Genomic DNA, 18,290 nt, shown 5'->3' with positions numbered 1-18,290 from the left:
TTAGCAAATGTCTGCATTATTCATCCTTCCTTCTAGAGTATGCAGTTTGCCTTCAACAGCATTGCAGAATCTTTATATTAAAAAGGGATGACTTAATTGAGGTTTTTAAAACAATGAAAAGGTTTCGATGGGGTAGACATAGAGAAGATGTTTCCACTTGTGGGGGTGGGGGGGGGGGGAGACCAGAACTAGGGGGGCCATCAATATAAGACAGTCACTAATAAATCCAATCAGGAGTTCAGGAGAAACTTCTTTCCCCAGAGTGTGATGAGAATGTGGAACTCGCTACCACAGGGAGTGGTTGAGGGGAATAGCAGAGATGCATTTACAGGGAAACACATGTGGGAGAAAGGAATAAAAGGGTATGTTGATGGAGTTAGACTAAGCAGGATAATGTCAGTATGGACCTTTTGGGCCGAATAGCCTGTTCCTGTGCTGTGAATACTATGTAATTTTGAAATGCAGAGAAGAGGCATAAAGGGAGATGATAAATATCTTATTGGTTAGATATTTGGAAAGGCAGGTGTGTCAGTTGACTTTGTACCCAATCCTGCCCCCAGCCAGTGTCTGAAACTGTGTGCAGCAAGGTTCCATTTGAAAGGCGCCATTTCTTCCAACATTGACTCAATGGGCCAAATGGCCTCCTTTCATGTCGTAAATGATATGAATCAGTCTGTGCTTTTGTCAACTCCAGACGCAAGTCTATTCCAACACTCTCCTGGTCGGCCTCCCATCTTTCACCCTCCATAAACTTCAGCTCATCCGAAAAATCTGCTGCCCATATCCTAACTCGCACCGAGTCCTGTTCACCCATCACCCCCTTAGCTCACTGACCTCCATTGGCTCTCCACCCCTCAAAACCTGCAAATTAAAATTTCTAGCAAGAGGCCCAGATAGCTATTGAATGAAGAAAAGACTTGCAGTTATCCAGCGATTTTCAGGTCAACACAAAGCGTTACAGCCGCCCATCTCTGTAACCTTCCTCCAGCCCTACAATCCTCCGAGCTGCCTGGGGGCCCTAAGCTCTTGAATTCCCTCCCTAAACCCCTCCGCCTCTCTCTCTCTCTCTCTCTCCTCCTTTAAGAAGCTCCTTAAAACCGACCTCTTTGACCGAGCTTTCGGTCACCTGTCCCCTTAATATCTCTTCGTGTGGCTCGGGGCCAATATTTCCCTGCTAACGCTGCTGTGAAGTGCCTTGGGAATGTTGTTTAAGCTGCTACATAAATGCAAGTTGTTGTTGTAACGTAGAAAAAGTTCCATTATAACAGCGGAGGAGCTTCAATTGGGACGCGGAGTATGTATCAGTGCTTTCGGAGCAGAACGGGGAAAATAAATAAGTTATTTGTTCTCCTCCCCGGATAGTCCACCTCAGCTAACATTTTGGCTAAAATATTCCCTCCTTTTAGTCCCCTTAGGCCCCCCACCCCTTTTTTTTCTCTCTTTCTATGCCCTGCTGTTTCCTTCCCTCCTTTTATGCTCAGTGGGTGGCTCTCACCTCTGAGTCAGAAAGGTCGTGGGTTGGAGTCCCACTCCAGAGACTGGAGGCTGATACGCCCACTGACGGTACTGAGGGAGCGCAGCACTGTCGCAGGTGCCGTCTTTCGCCCTTCTATTGGAAAAAAGTGCAGGCGATTTTTTTCCCATTGACTTGAACAGGAACACCCAGTCAATAATAAATCACAGCCGCTGCTCCCACGGCAACTGGTAACCAAAACACTGCTTGTTGGCACAAGGATCTGGAGTACACATCTCTGCAAACAAAAGCGGCTGGGTATGTATTTTTTTTAAACGTCCAGATTAAAAACAGCAGGAATTAATCGGAAGTGTATCAATTTTGGAGCTGGTTATACCTTTTGTAAATCTTTTCCGTTGCCTTCGATGCTGTAAATGACTCAAAGTCATTTCCCCCTCCTTGTATCGTTGTTACAAAAAAAAAAGGTCGCGTTCTTTTCCTTTTTTAAAAAAAATTACCCTTGTTAATTTATTTTTTATCCCCCCCCCCCCCCCCGCCCCGCCTCTTTCGAACTGCCCGCTAGCGAGGGGATGAATGCAAACCGGTTTAGGCTGTCTGAATTTCTCGGTATAATTGTATCTTCAAACAACGAGTGGGAGTAGAGCCAACAGGATATTTCTGTTGTGTTCCTACTTCTGTCTCTGTTTAGATCTAAGAAAACAGACTTGCATTTTTTTACACAGCCTTTCGGATGTCCCAAAGCACTTTACAGCCAATGGAGTCGGCCTGAAGTGCAATCACTGTTGTAACAGCAGCCAATTTGCACACAGCAAGCTCCCACAATGTGATAATGACCCAGATCATCTATTTTTGGTATTGCTGAGCGTGCCTTGGGATCTTTTACATCCACCTGAGAGGCTCCTTGGTGAAAGACGGCACCTCCAAAAGTGCAGTGTCCCTTCCGTACTGGCACTGCCGGCCTGGATTAACGTGCACTAAAAGCAGGTTACAGAACACCCAGTTGCAGCCTGACGCTCGTTTATATATTTAGCTGTGTTTATTTTCCATGTCTCCCTGGTGATCATCCCGAACTGCCACAAGGAAAACATGAAAAGTTTGCAAGGGAACGGATGGAAATGCAAAAAGATTATATAAGAAGTTGAAGAGTCGGATCAAGGGAATCCCTGACTGCAGCCGAAAGTCCATTTAACACACACACACACACCCTCTCCCCGAAAGAGCCTGCGTAATGATTCATCTCTGCTAATTCAGCTAGACCGGGGAAGAAAGTATTCGAAAGGGGAATTGCCCTCTGAGGGAGCAGCCACCAAGCACTTGCGATACAGCGATGGTTGCCTCCTGTCCATTTGGCCCATCGTGTTTGTGCTAGCTCTTTGAAATAGCGATCCATTTGCCCCCCCCCCCCTCCCACATATCCCTGCACATTTTTCCCCTTCAAGTATTTATCCAATTCCCCTTTTGAAAGTTACTATTGAATCTGCTTCCACCGCCCTTTCAGGCAGCGCGTTCCAGATCACAACAACTCACTGCGTCAAAAATTCTCATCTCCCTCTCTGGTTCTTTTACCAATTATCTTCAATCTGTGTCCTTTGGTTACCCAACAGTGGAAACAATTCCTCCCTATCGACTCTTATCAAAAACCACTCAATTTTGAATAATATTAGATCTCACCTTAAGCTCTGTGCGCCAAGGAGATCAATCTCAGCTTCTCTCTGTCCAAGGCCTCGATATCCTTCCTGTGTGGAGCATCCAATTATGTCTTCAATAACTCCAAGGATTTTTGCCTCCATTACCCTGGAACTTTGCTCCAAGTGTTTGATGACTTTGTGTGAGGGAGATCTACCTGATTTCAGTCCTTCCCTTTGCTAACACAAATTGTGCGCAAAATGGCTGCCACGTTTCATACATTATAACCTTGACTACACTGCAAAAGTGCTTCACTGGCTGCAAAGGGATTTGGGAACGTCCTGGAGCTTGTGAAAGGCGCTACATAAATGTGGGTCTTTCTTTACGAGTTTGCACCGGCTCTCATCATTCAATTGGAGGCCATTTTATGGATTTGCCTTCTCCAGACTGTTGGTTATGTTGACCCTCTCGTTGGTGTAATGTTTCACCTCCACTACCTTGGTGCTTTCAAAAGGGCCAGCACAGACACGATGGGCCAAATGGCTTCCTCCTGTGCTGCAAGTCTACGATTCCGTGCCCCCACCTGACATGCACACACATGTGTACTTTTCTGGGGCACAGGGAGGGGTTGGGGAAGGGTCAGGATCACAATTAAACAGCAGGAAGTGTTGATAATAAGTATGGTTTTGTAGACAGAAATTATGTGCAGAAACAACATCTTTATTATGTTAGAAAGGGAGACAGGTATGAAAAAGTCTTACCAAACAAATCACTGGGAGATTTTAATTTGCTCTAGATTTTCATTACAGGCTTTTCAAAGCAGTCAGCTTACTGGAAGAAGGATCCAGATGACTGCCGGGGAATAAGCCAAAGGGTCAGCATGACCCAAGATCTTTTGAGCACCGTGCTTCCTGTGCCGGCCGCTGGCTCGTCCATCAGCACCGTGACCCTGGAGCAGAAGACCACCTTTGTCTTGGTCGTCTTTCTCTTCGCCTTCCTGGGCCTCCTGATAGTTCGATGCTGCCGCATCCTGTTGGACCCGTACCGGAGCATGTCTTCCTCGACGTGGACAGACTACATGGAGAAAGACGCCTTGGACTACAGGATGGCGTGAACCAGATAGGGAACTCTTCACGGAGGAGTGCGTTTCATTAATTCAACTCCTCCCGTCCCAATCTTCACTATTGAATAAATTCCTCCTGGTGTTCCATTTATCCCGTAGGCAACCCACTACAACTAGGAGGAATTTCTAGTTTTGAAATTGACTTCAACAGGGAGGGGGCTGAGGGCAACTGAAGGCCTGTACAGGAGATACAGAAATGATTGGTGGTTTAATTGGTCAATACACTCAAATCGGGGAGGGCGTTACAAATGGGTTGAAGGGATTTGTGCTGGTGCTGATCATAAAACAGCAGGACCTACTCAGCCGATCAGGTTACCTTTTGCAAGTTAAAGTGGAGCTTGTAACCCATAACTGTGAAAATCAACATGGCATGGCAGGAAACCACCAGAAGTCTGAATGTCCAGCACAAATCACCACCTTCTCACCAGCCGTGCGAATAAATCGCCTTCCGGGGCAAGCAAATGCATTTGCTCATTCAGAACTATTTTCCCTTTTCCAATATTTCTGAAATAAATTTTTTTCTCCCACATGCCGAAGAACTTTGCTGTAGTAAAGAAGCTAAATAGCTAGCATGATTATCGACTTTGCTCTTCTTGAGCTACTTTTCTGTTCCCTGCCCACTTGCCTCCACAGCGTGTGGGGTATTCCATACAAGGCATGATGTTCCATGCTGGTTCTCAATGGAGTATTTAACCACTCAAGATATCCCAGGCAAGCTCAATCCCATTCTCGCTCAACAGTTATCTTGTTTGTCGGCAGCACTCTTTCTTCCAGTGCAGATGGGCTCAAGCCCCACTCCGAAGACCTGAGCATAATATCCAGGCTGACAATCCAGTGCTGTGCTGCCTGTTGGATGAGACGTTAAACCGAGGCCCGGTCTGCCGTTTCGGGTGGATGTAAAAGATCCCACTGCACTCTTTGAAGAAAAGCAGGGCAGGGGGAGTTCTCCCCTGGTGTCCTGGGGCTAATAATATTTATCCCTCAACCAACATCACTAAAAACAAATGATCTGGTCATTATCAAACTGATGTATGTGGGAACTTGACGCGCGCAAATTGGGTGTCACATTTCCTACATTACAATTACAGGGGTCTCAATCTTTATAAGGTAACTACAGTAACATTTGCAAACTTCGGGCAAGTGATCAGACGTCAGGCAGCAAAACGTCCAGGAATAACTCCAACTACGGCTGGCAACCTTAGGTTCAGCTCCCGAGCCGAGGAGGAAAAGGAGCGAAGTCAGCCAACAGTCTGAAGGCGGGGCAGTACCCACAGCAGGACTCAAAGAAAGTCTGTTTAAACAGCGGTTAACAGCAAACCAACAGTCTACAGAGTCCGAAACAAAAACAGAAAGTGCTGGAAAAACTCAGCAGGTCTGGCAGCATCTGTGGAGAGAGAAGCAGAGTTAATGTTTCGGGTCTCTGACCTTTCATCAGTCTGGCAAAGGTTAGAAAAGAATTAGGTTTTAAGCAAGTGAAGGGGAGGAGGGTGGGGGAGAGAACAAAGGGGAAAGAGTTTGATAGGGCAGAGGGAGATTACATAACAAAGCTGTCCTGGGACAAAGGCAAAGAGTGTGTTAATGCTTGTGCTGAAAGACAAAGCATTAGTCCAGAGAGCGTGTTAATGGTGGAATAATGAGCAGCTCTGTCTACATGAAAAGCAGGCACATTATTAAAAAATAAAATATTAAAGAAAGGCCAGTCATGCTCTGAAGTTATTGAACTTAATGTTCAGTCCGTTAAGCTGTACAGTGCCTAATCGAAAGATCAGGTGCTGCTCCTCGAGCTTGTGTTGATGTTCACTGGAACCGCGAAAGGGTTTCCCCTTGTCCTTACTTTCCACCCCACCAGCCTCCACATCCAAAGACACACATGTTGGCATCAGATCGAGGCGGGGGGTGTTGAAACGGCAAGTAACCGGAGGCTCGGGGTCATGCTTTCAGACTGAACAGGTGTTCAGCTTAGCGGTTACCCAATCTGCGCTTGGTCTCCCCAATGTAGAGGAGACCACATTGTGAGCAGCGAATACAGTATACTAAATTGAAAGAAATACAAGTACATCGCTGCTTCACCTGAAAGGAGTGTTTGGGGCCTTGGATAGTAAGGACAGAGGAGGTAAAGGGCAGGTATTACACCTCGTGCGGTTGCATGGGAAAGTGCCATGGGAAGGGGATGAGGTGTTGGGAGTAATGGAGGAGTGGACCAGGGTGTTGTAGAGGAAAATATCCCTTCGGAATGCTGACAGGGGAGGGGAGGGGAAGATGTGTTTGGTGGTGGCATCATGCTGGAGGTGGCGGAAATGGCGGAGGATGATCTTCTGGATGTGGAGGCTGGTGGGGTGGAAAGTGAGGACAATGGGAACCCTGTCACGGTTCTGAGAGGGAGGGGAAGGGGTGAGGGTAGAGGTGCAGGAAATGGGCCAGACACGGTTGAGGGCCCTGTCAACCACAAAGTGGGGAACCCTCGGTTGAGGAAAGAGGAAGACATATCAGAAGCTCTGTCATGGAAGGTAGCATCAGAGCAGATGCGTTGGAGATGGAGAAAATGGGAGAATGGAATGGAGTCCTTACAGGAGGCAGGGTACAAAGAAATGCAGTCGAGGTAGCTGTGGGAGATGGTGGACTTGTAATATCAGTGGACAGCCTATCACCAGAGATGGAGACAGAGAAGTCGAGGAAGGGAAGGGAAGTGTCAGAGATAGACCATGTAAAGGTGAGAGAAGGTTGGAAATTGGAAGCAAAGTTGATAAAGTTTCCCAGTTTGGGGCGGGAGCAGGAAACGGCACCGATACAGTCATCAATGTACTGGAAAAAGAGTTGGAGAAGGGGACCTGAGTAGGACTGGAACAAGCAATGTTCGACATATCCCACAAAAAGACAGGCATAACTAGGACCCATGCGGGTACCCATAGCAACACCTTTAACTTGAAGGAAGTGAATGGAGTTGAAGGAGAAGTTGTTCAATGAGAGAACAAGTTCAGCCAGGAGGAGGAGGGTGGTGGCGGATGCGGACTGGCTGGGCCTCTGTTCAAGGAAGAAGCGGAGAGCCCTCAAACCGTCCAGGTGAGGGATGGAGGTGTAGAGAGAATCTAGAGTCTTTTTTTCAAAAAAGAGAGAGTTTCTACCAATTACAGAAAACAGAACAAACAGTAACAACTTCTCCCGATAAAAGCTGGGCGATTTCTCCGGCAGGATGCAGTCAGAGCAGGACACTTACACAATACAAATTATTTGTAATCAAAGTATAATCAAATCAATCGCAGTGACTTACAGCAGTGCAGTCTCCATACATGATTGGCGGGAGCACTATCCAACTGTCTGGCCAGATATAGTGGTGTCACGACATGAAGCTGGCACTGGAGGGCACCTGCAGGAAGTGTAGCTCAGCAAGATAATATCCACATTTTTTATTAAAAACAGCAGGCATATGCAATAAAGCAGTTCATTTTTTGTATTTTATTAGGAAAGGTCTGCCCTTAATAATGGTACAAAAATGTATATACAAGATTTATTTAACAATCTGTATAATTTTGTAGAGGTTCTAAAAAGAACACAGCTAGTTCTAAAGGAACCCTGTACACAAGATAATTAAAGTCTGTTACAGTACATTGTACTAAAGGCGCACCAGGTACAATTCGAGGCTTCCCCACAGCCGAGGGCAATGAGAATTCATTTCCCAAACGGGTCATCGATGATCTTTTAAAAAAAAAAGTCGCCAATGCTAACTGAAAATTTTCCAACTCGTAAACACAAGAGCCAGGATGAAGTCTGGGGAAATAATAATAAAAGATACACACACAAACATACAAACCTTTTCTGGGACGATGGTGTTCAGTTAAAGCAGGACAAATCACGCTAGACAAATCATCGAGACACACAGGGGATGCAATCACAGGACAAGTCCACTGCTTGAGCTACGAACACTGGCTGCTCGAAGTGTGTGTGGAATGGGGGTGGTAATATGGGAACGAAGGAGGGAGCAGCTGAGAGAATGCATGCGTGCATCCTCCACTCCCCCCCTCCCCCCCCGACAGGATTAGGGTAGGTGCACTTCAATTCACTGATCCGTCACTAGATTTTAAAAAATCAGCAGTCACTGTCACTCATCACAGGTGATTACAGAACACTGAAACCAGATCTTTGTAAGACGGGGGCAAAAAGTTGAATTTTACTGCCGGATGGAGAAAAGAAACAAACCTATCAACTATCCACAATCTTAGGAGGGGCACACCGTGTGTGTCCCAGCACAAGTTTGGACACTGTTTCTGGGCCCCTTTTACATCCTCTGCCAAAAGCTCTCTGCTGCCAGAACAGTCCCATGCTGGAACTATTCAGCTTTTTATTGCGACAGAGCTCACTCATTAACGTTGCATCTGTTGAAAGTCCTCACCCACCACCACTGCACTTAAAAACTGAATTTCCAAGTGTCAAACATGATCATGGTTAGATTGTGAGAGATTGCCAGTTAGGTGTCTATCCCCTTCTGCGATCCGAGAACATGTCATCCTCTCCGGTCATCAGCTTGTCCCCAGTTTTCTTAAAACCCCTTCATTGCCCACTCACTACTCACTTTCGACACAGCTCTACAAGCATTGGACCTGCTTTGAGCCTTTCCCTTCCCTTCCTCAGATGCTGTTGTCCCACCGTACTGTCGCTTCCCTCCCCAGCATCAACTTCCCCTTCCAAGCCAGCACAGAAAAGCCAACAGGACAGTTCTGAAAACATTACAGGCCACCCAGTTGCTGCAGGAGCTGCAAACAACCAATGCAACTATTGTAGATTTTTTTCAAGGCAAGCACGGGTCACATTAAACCAGTGGACCGCTGGAGGCTGCATGTGAACTCAGCAGCAGTGACAGCAGTCTGACCTTATGAATTAAGAGCTTCGAAGTATTGTACAAACTTGGAAGTGTACTGACTCAAGTGAAAGTTTTCCTAATCTCTGTTGCTACTAAGACAGTGAATAAGTCCAGGACAACACAGGCATCCTATAGCGGCAGCACAACTGGTTGCTGCAGGTGCTGGTTTTTTTGCTGTGGGGGAGGGGTTATTAACTATTGGCAAGCCATTCCACTTCGAGAGCATCACACCCGATCCCGATTGTGCCCACCCACGGATATTTTTTGTTGCGCAAGGGTATTAAGGGCTACAGAACCAGAACGGGTAGTGGAGTGAACGGCCTCCTCCTGAAGCTAACTGTAATGTCTGAACTGCAATACTGGCTAAAATTAGCAGACCCAATACCGTCCAGGAACTCGATCATGTGCCTTGAGGTCTGCAATCAGCTAAGTGTAGCGTTTACCAACTGAGTCATTTGTGTCATCTGTATCGCCACCTTTATACTATGATGCTGTTGCACCTCTTGAGGAATGCCCTACAATTGGGGACAGGCTGTTTTATCTCCAGCTCCACTCTTGAATATTGGGACCTCTAACCACGACAGATCTCCCCGCACCCACTCACGCTGTATCAGATTTATCCAGTGAGCAGCTGAATCATACAGGCCAGGAAGATCCCAGGTATGCTCCATGGGCTGTGCTGAATGAGCTGGTCTTGGCTGGGCCAGCACTGCCTGTAACTGTGGCTGTGGGGAGAGAAGAATTGTCCAGGGCTCCCATTCCTGACAACCATCCAGTAAACTTCTGCTGGAGGTGTACAAGTGGTGAAGGTTGGGGGCAAATATCGGTCCAGGACCTGTGTGATGCTCTTGGTGGGCAAAATGCCTGCTGATACTGACCACTGAGATTCACACAGCAACAATGGGAAAAGTCTAGTAGGATTGCAAGCAGTCCAACCAGTGCGTGTTGGATAGAAAAATACTGACAGGAATGTAAATAAAATCACACAAAATTAGGCTGTTTAGCACTGGGGCTACTCACAGCTTGCAGAATGTAAAATAAAACTGCTCTCCACAGAGAGAATATAATAAGGGCTTCACAGTTTGATAAAGAGCTACTGCTGAGAAATTAAAATCATGTTGTAAATAATAAGATATATGAATTATACAAGCACAGGCACAATGGGATGAATAGCCTCCTTCTGTGCTGTATCGCTCTATGATTCTATACTGCTCAGTCTTTACTGGGTGATGGATATACAGAGGGTACTTTACAAGGCTCTCAATCATTGCTGGATCACCCATGCCGGTTCCCAGTATTGCTTCACCTGGACCAGTGCTGTCAGAAGAAACAATCCAGACATTCAAAGGCTTGGAAGCAGCACAGCCAACAGCCCCCAAGACAGGCCCCTAGCACTAGGGAACCGAGAATCGAGGAAAGGATGGTCCTTTCAGCCAGGAGAGACGACTGGTCCTGCAGATCTACAGAAGATGGCAAATGGTAAACAGAGGCAACCGAGAGAAAGACCTGCTGAAGTATCATCCTAGAGCCGTGAAATTTGGGATTCCATGGTGAGAGAGAGATTGAGAAAATAGAATAGAAAGAGTAAAATAAAGAGATAGACTAAGAGTGTGAAAAATAAAACAGTGGGAGAGAGAAATAAGAGTGAAAGAGCATGAAAATGAGTGAGAGGGGGAAAAGCGAAAGAGGGAGAAAGAGAAGAAAGGGAAAGAGGGGAAGAAAGAGAGAGACGGGGGGGGGGGGGGGGGGGGGAGAAAGAGAGTGAGAGAGCGCGAAAAGGCCACAGGAATAGCTACAACTGTTCGAGCCAGCCTCTTCCTTCTGACAGTAATATGAATCGAGCTGTACCAGTATCAACACTAATAGGCTGGCTTGAAGCCAACACACAGCCAAGGACACAAGGACTGGATGCAAAGTAGAGCTCCTTCCATACTGCCTCAACCTCAGAACAGCTCTCCAATGGACTAGTAGAGGAAGCAAACAACAATAAATAATAATTTGGCCTTAATTGCATTAAGGTGGTCACTTATACCCTTCTGAAACGCATGGCCCCAATTGAGTTGGCTACCTGCAAATTTCTCAAACATTCCCAAAATCTATGATAGCTCATTTCTCCAAGCCCCCCCCCCACCCCAAATCTCACTGTGCTTCCATGTCCCATAATGTGGGAGCAATAGGTTAAATTCTCTGAAGCTGCAAAACAGACACATGAATGTAGGCTCAGCTCCCCTCATCCACCCACCCATCTTTATATTGGCGCACAGGCTCCTTTCCTCATTCCCTTCCCTTCCATTTCCCCATCTTGTCCTGGCCCAGTCTGAGCAGAGTAAAAAGGAGGCAACTCTGTTTTCTCGAGCTACACTGAGACCCATCACACTGATCCATTATTCATACCTTTACAAAGACTGATCCCTTTCAACATCTAATTCTTAGAGTGCGTTAAGATTCAAGATCGTCTCTGCTCTTTTTGTTGAAGCAGTGGTGAATGAGTGAGGCAAGGGAGGGGAGTGGCGGGGAGAGGGAAAATGTAAAAGAAATTGCTGCCATTTTCTAGAGATATAATTTTTAAAAGAAAAGTTACAGAAAGCAAATGGAGTTCATTTTCCTGAAAGTTTTTAACACGACTCTTGTAGCATCACTGATTGGTTAAGTACTAATAGCCAAAAACTGGAAAGCATAATTACACAAGTCGGAACCCCACTTTACTACGAGTTACATAGTCCCACTGTGCAAGAGGAGGAGGAGAAGGAGAGTGTTTAGAGTGACAATGGATGAGATAGCGCGTGCTCGATGATGTTTCATTTTCGAATGGGGAAGGAGGGAGCAGACTGCCAAAAGTGAATGAGTGGAGAATCGGGTGACCACAAGCCAGAGCTGAACCAGACAGTCTTGTTTTGGGAATTGCTTGGCAATTTAATAATCGTATAGAAAAAGTCCAGTGCTTGGTGCAATTTAAAACATATACATAGTTGTGGCCAGCTTCACACCTGGTTTTCAGCAATTGGGTGACACCTCCAAATGGAGATGCTTCTCTTGTGGCTTCAAATACTGGGTCAACATCAAAGCAGCAGTAGCAGAGGATGAAATGGTGTGCTAGCATTTTTACCTTAACCAGTCACTTGTATAGGCAGCCATTCTGAGCAACGTTACAGCCATTTCATTGGGTTTACTGATGCCGAATGGGCCAATGGCCATTGTGAAAGCCCTGACGGCCATTTCAAATGATCCACTGTGCTCTTTGACAGAGCATCACAAATTCCCCCACGTCAAGATTCCCCAATCTCAGCGGAAAATTAAATCACAGGAAGATACTAAATGCACATCTGATGGAGAGAAGGCACCATTTTAAATGGCGCTTTCATCTAACAATTCCGTAAACTGAGTATTCAGTTGTAAAATAACTATGAGGCACAACCGCAGACGACAATAAAAATGATTTAAAAAATACAATTTTTTTTTTTAAATATAAAAAAGGGCCGAGGAATTTATGCGAGACCCTGATCGTACAGCTAATGCTGCGCTGTAAATGAGAAAAGCAAACCTGTCCACAGGAAGGTTCATTAGACAAAAAATCTATTAAAAAATGTAATCACCTTCTACAATTTAAATGAAATGACACCAAACCAAACAAGGTGTGTTTGAAGTGCAGTTGTTATGTAGGCAAGGTAATTTATTGTGCAGGAAGTGCTTTGGGTCATTTCTCAGGCACAATAAAGCGCTTTATAAATGTTAGTCTTTTCCTCACTCAACTCATCTGCTGCTGTTTGGTTTGAATTTTACAAACCAGCTTTAGCTAAGAACAGATTTTGGGGTCCAGGGGGCAGAGGGTGGCAAACAGATAATTCTCACTAACGCTGCTCTTTTGTTTTCACTCACTTCCAGGTACCTCGTGCCCAAGCCCAGACGTTGAATCTTTAGCAGACTGTTCCATCAAGTGAGGCATCACAGTTAAGCTGGATCTTGTCCCTTATCCAACCTCCAGACATCTCTAGGTGGCTTCAGTCCCACATCAGACTTAACGTTACCCGATGATTTGAAGGTAAATGCCAAGTCTACAATTCAAAAGGATGAGGTAACTACTGAATGCCAACGCTTCCCAGATCGGGGACATACGTCAACAATGAAACAACTTGATTTTTTTTTTTTTAAGTACAAGTGACATTGACAAAAGGAATTCAAACTTCAGGTCTTCGAACCTGGATTTTAAATTCCTTGGACATGCTCACAATGATGCGGCAGTTATTCCCTTTGGGAAAAACCCCATTTTAATCAGGATCAAGGGAGTCAAAACACCCAAAACGGCAAAATCAGCTGTTTTGCGGGTTCTGCAAAGACCTGCTTTCCCAGACCAACTAGGATTTGCCAATCCTTCGGGAGTCTCCAGGAATGAAAGATTTAATTTCCTGGACACGGCTGAGAGTAACACCTGGGAGAAGTATCATAGGGATATGAAAAAAATGGTGCTCTTTTCATATTCTTTATACCTCATAGTTTATTAGAAATAAACTATACCCTTCTGAAACGCATGGCCCCAATTGAATTAGAAATAAACTATCGTGGAAATATTTGTGGGGGGGTTAAAAAAAGGGCATTAAGAAGTGGGAGAGGTCTTGACTATGTCCAGGCCTAGTTGACAAAAATCCAAACGATGACACAAATTAATGCTTCTAACATGTGGACAGGTTAAAAGCAACTGAAGTCTCAAAATAAACCCAAGAACTCAAAATAGAATATTTTGGGCGTGGGGAAGGGATGGCAGTTGGGTGCAGATGATGACATTTCAACTCTCCTCGTCTCCTACGCACTCTTTCAAAATTAAAATTTTGAAACTGATGGGGACTGCTCCCGCACCCCACCCCCCACCCCCCCGAAGTCACCAAGGTTAAAGACAGCGTTAACACGAAGAGGAACAGCTAGCAATCAGCACTATATCTTGTTCGTTAAACTTTGCCTCCATAACAAGTCACTGTGCTTCAGAGCAATTCAAAACATTTTTGAGCAATGCTAGAAGGTGCGATACAAATGCAGGTCTTTAGAGCCTCCTAAACCTCTGCAGAAAGGTAGACAAGGAGCAAAAAAGCCCTTTTCCTACCTGCCTTCAGAGGGGAATCTACAGCCGTCACATACAGATCAGTCTCTGGGAATATGGGCAAAGGAATTAGTACTCGAGAATACCGAACTCTATTACCAAAACAATTTTTAACGGTTTCTATTGTTGAACTCTCTCTCTTCTCCCGCCCCCCCCCCTTCCCCACCCCCCCAAACAAACCTAAAATGCTCCCTTTACCTGATGAATAACTGATTTCATGTTACACTTTGGAGGGTTCTCATATTTTAAAATTATCCACCAGAAGATTCTGTGCTGTTCGTTCCTTCTCTGTAATTGAGGTAAGCAGCCTCTGCTTTTTAAAAGAGTTTAAAAGGAAACACGAATGCGCACATAACAACAAGTGGTGGAATTTCATGGCGTCTAGATGTGTGGACATGTTAACTGGAGGATTGGCACCACTTTGTCGGCCTTCCCTCCCAGAGCTCCGAGCTTCTATCGTAAAACAAAACACTGGCAACAGTGAAGCGGTTAAATTCCACCCTCCCTTCCCTCCACCCCAACCCACGCAAAAACTACAACCCCAACTGAGTTCCGGCTCCCTGGATTTTCTTCCGCAAGAACAGGAATTGTAGATTCCAGATTTTAAGGAAAGGCTGACCCCTTTTTCTGTGTGAAGGTCTGGGGAAAAATTGTACCTGCTAGTGTTCGGAGGTTTCCTGGTGTTGAGCTCCCAAATAAGTTCTTGTGCAATCAGAAAATGAACGTCTGTGTGAGGTGTGGCAGTGACCAACAGCTTGACCCAGAGCTGTGTTTGGTTTTCTTGTATGTGTGCGCGCACACGCGCACAAACATTGAGAAACAAAACGTGTCAGGAAAAGTTTTGCAAGCTGAGGGATTTTACGAAGTCACTGTCTCTGTCGCCATGTCAGTGGGCTGCTCCATGGTTTCCACCGTGGTCTCAGGACCCTCCAGCTCTGTTGCCATGGTGATAACTGTGCCAGTGCCATCATCCGTGACCTCCTCCACAACAGTGATCTCCTCAGTTGTGGTATGGAGCCGTGCGATGGCCTCCAGTCTCATGCGGTATTCCTCAGCTTCTTGCTCCTTCTTCAGCAGCTGCTGTCGGTACTCCTGGGCTTTCCGGTTTGCCTCATGGAGCTGTTTCTGAAGTAGTTCCCTCTCCAAGCAGTCATTCGTGTCCTGCAACAACAAACCCTTAACAATAACTTAAGCATTCACTCCCTCCACCACCGGCACACAGTTGCAGCAGTGTGCGCCAACTACAAGATGCACTGCAGCAATTTACCAAGCCTCCTTTGACAGAACCTTCCAAACTCGCGACCTCTACCACCTAGAAGGACAAGAGCAGCAGACGAATGGGAACACCACCACCTGCAAGTTCCCCTCCAAGTCAAACAGCATCCTGATTTGGAAATATATCAGGCATTCCTTCACTGTCACTGGGTGAAAATCCTGGAACTCCCTCCCTAACTGTGGGTGCATCTACAGCACATGGACTGCAGCGGTTCAAGGCAGCAGCGCACCATCACCCTCTCAAGGGCCCTTAGGGATGGGCAATAAATGCAGGCCTCAATAGCGACACCCACAAATGAACGAATGAATTAACCTCATGGGTGAATTTTTTTAAAAAGTGCGACTGGGACCCACCATGGGATTTTATAAGTGAAGCGTTAACTCTTTGGTTCACTCATCCTCTCTGCACAGATGCTGCTTGACCTGCTGAGCGTTTTCCAGCATCTGCTGCTTTGGATGTCAGATTTCCAGCATCCGTAATATTTTGCTTTAATCATCGTATAACTGATTGATGAACAGCATTCGCCACCTCCCTTTGCCAGGACTGCCAACTAAACTTTAAAATTGTGGGTAAAACTCCCTTCACAAGTCTATTTTTTCTGAGACAGGAGTATGTGTCTGTTATTTATTTTGCTAAAAGTATTTTTGAATGCAGCTCAAAATAGCACCATTCTTAATAAAGAAAAAAGCATCTTCTTACAACATAGATAAAAACAGCATGGCTAATACAAGTAGAACTTGTTGTTTATGTAGAGGCAAAAACCAAATGCTGGATATATCTCAACTGAAGCCTGAAACTGGCAAGCAAAGTTTCCCAACTGACAAACAATTATACTCTGAATTCCCTATGTCAGTGCTTACTTAAAACCTACTGCACTCACAGCACCCTGCTGAACTGTACTCGCAGTCTAATATTTAATGTGAAAGAGGGAGACTAGGGAGAGGGGCACGAGGGAGAGAGGGCCATAGATCTCATGACCATTTTGTAGTGCATTATAGGAGCATCACAAACAACTGTTCTGCTTGGAGAAAAAGGTACTGAATTATCATTGTGCATTATTACTCACTTGTTACCGCCACCCCCCCCAACACATTTACTCTTTCGTGCAACATAATGTGTCTGTTGACAAGTGAAAGGGCCACAGACAACAATCATGTCGCCTGTGGTAGATTTTCCTATGGATATACCTCGACAGCAACTGATGAGATTTTATTCAGGAAACTCAGCCTCAGACATGCATGTCACAAGGGTCCAGCTGGCACTGCAATGTAGCAAGACAGTTCTACTGTGTAATGACCAGAGGCCCTTAGAGAGTTAGTTAAAAACTCCTATTTCTGGTTGCATGGAATTACATAGCTGCTCCATGCCAGTGTTTCTGCTCCACACGAGCCTTCTCCCACCCACTCTTCATCTCACTCCGTCAATGTATCGTTCTATTCCTTTCTCCCTCATGTTTAGCCAGCTTCCTCTTAAATGCGTCTCTGCTAATTGCTACCACAGGGAGTGGTTGAAGCAAGTTCCACATTCTCACCACTCTCTGGGTAAAGAAGTTTCTCCTGAATTCCTGATTGGGTTTATTAGTGACTATTTATATTTATGGCCAATAATTCTGGTCTTGCCCCTCGCCACACCCCACCCCGCACAATCACTCCACTAAAGGCCTGCTCAGGTTGGGAAAAAGAACCCGACCTCGACCCCCTCCAATTTCGCCCCGAGCCGACCATCTGTTTACTTACCTTCCGACTGGTAAGCTCCACAAAGCTGCAGCGCATGCGTGATGATGTCACTTGCTCACTGCGCAGACTCAGTTTTGTCCCAGACTCCCAGCTCAGGTAAGTTTTTTATTTTTAATACTTACTGGCAGAGCACTTAGCGTGTGTGCCCGGCCCGGCCTGACCTGAGCGCGACCCGGACTCGGCCCGACCTGACCCGAGCCTGAAAGCTGGACCCGGAAGAGGGGCCCGACCCGACCTGAATCCGACACGTCGCTGGGTTTGGGTCGGGTAGCAGGCTTTTACACTCCACCCCACACAACTGAAAACATCTTCTCAACATCTACCCTATCAAACCTTTTGGTAATTTTAACAACCTCTATCAGGTCACCCCTCAGACTTGACTTTTCTAGAGACAAGAACTCCAGCCTGTTCAATCTTTTGTGACAAGTATAACTTCACAGTTCTGGTATCTATTTGCACCATCCCCAGTGCCTTTTTATCCTTTTTATTTGATGTTATATATTTTTTTTTAATAATGTGGAGGCCAGACCTGTGCACACTAACTCCAAGTGTGGTCAAACCAAGGGTCGGTACAAATTTAACATAAACCTCTCTGGTTTTTCAATTCTAGAAGTGAACTGCAGTGCTTTGCTTTTTTGTTTTAAAAAAATGACCTTATTAACCCTGCCGCTACTTTTAGGAAACAGAACCATGGTTTTAGTTTATTTTGCAGGTCCTACAATATAACCTCTGATCATTTCTGCACTTTTCAACCTCAAGGGCTTAATGTTTCACTTGCATTTGATAAGGTGACAAATAGGTTGCGCAAAGGGACATCAAAAGGCTTTTTTGTCTTTAAAGAGCAGACGGAGCGCACGCCAATATACCTTCTCTATTGGTTCCGAGTGGTTAAGGACTTCCTCCAGACACTGTTTCTTTGTTGGCATTTCTTCCGTGATGATGGTCTCTTCTTCAACATGGGTGGTTGGGACTGTCAGAACTGAAGGAAAAGAATAGGATTCCGGTGAGTAATACTGTCTCTGCGAGTAGAACTAAAACTCTTTTGACAAGTAGACAGCACCCGTATTCTGTCTTGTTGTTTAGCCTGTGCTGCATCTGAACATTTTTCTCA

The 18,290-nt window shown here is 45.6% G+C and overlaps 2 protein-coding genes across 5 annotated transcripts in view; one reads left to right on the top strand and one right to left on the bottom strand.

The window, feature by feature from the left end:
- Nucleotides 1-1,549: 1,549 nt before the first annotated feature.
- On the top strand, nucleotides 1,550-6,423 carry LOC137356932 (cortexin-3). Its single transcript, XM_068022797.1, has 2 exons — nucleotides 1,550-1,771; nucleotides 3,910-6,423. Exon 2 carries the CDS (start codon nucleotides 3,981-3,983, stop codon nucleotides 4,212-4,214), a length of 234 nt encoding a protein of 77 aa, XP_067878898.1. The 5' UTR covers nucleotides 1,550-1,771; nucleotides 3,910-3,980; the 3' UTR covers nucleotides 4,215-6,423.
- A 1,092-nt stretch (nucleotides 6,424-7,515) lies between these two features.
- The window catches only part of gabpb2b (GA binding protein transcription factor subunit beta 2b), a 43,115-nt gene continuing 32,340 nt past the window's right edge, over nucleotides 7,516-18,290 (bottom strand). For all 4 annotated transcript variants that reach the window (XM_068022513.1, XM_068022512.1, XM_068022515.1 and 1 more), the window contains 2 exons: nucleotides 18,046-18,158; nucleotides 7,516-15,328 (listed from right to left, as the gene is read on the bottom strand). In XM_068022513.1, coding sequence (XP_067878614.1) covers nucleotides 15,026-15,328; nucleotides 18,046-18,158 — 416 coding nt within the window. In that variant the 3' untranslated portion in view covers nucleotides 7,516-15,025. The remainder of the gene's footprint in view (nucleotides 15,329-18,045; nucleotides 18,159-18,290) is intronic.

This window comes from Heterodontus francisci, chromosome 46 (assembly GCF_036365525.1).
Source record: "Heterodontus francisci isolate sHetFra1 chromosome 46, sHetFra1.hap1, whole genome shotgun sequence".
Taxonomy (NCBI): domain Eukaryota; kingdom Metazoa; phylum Chordata; class Chondrichthyes; order Heterodontiformes; family Heterodontidae; genus Heterodontus; species Heterodontus francisci.
This window is presented reverse-complemented; position numbering and strand designations above follow the sequence as displayed.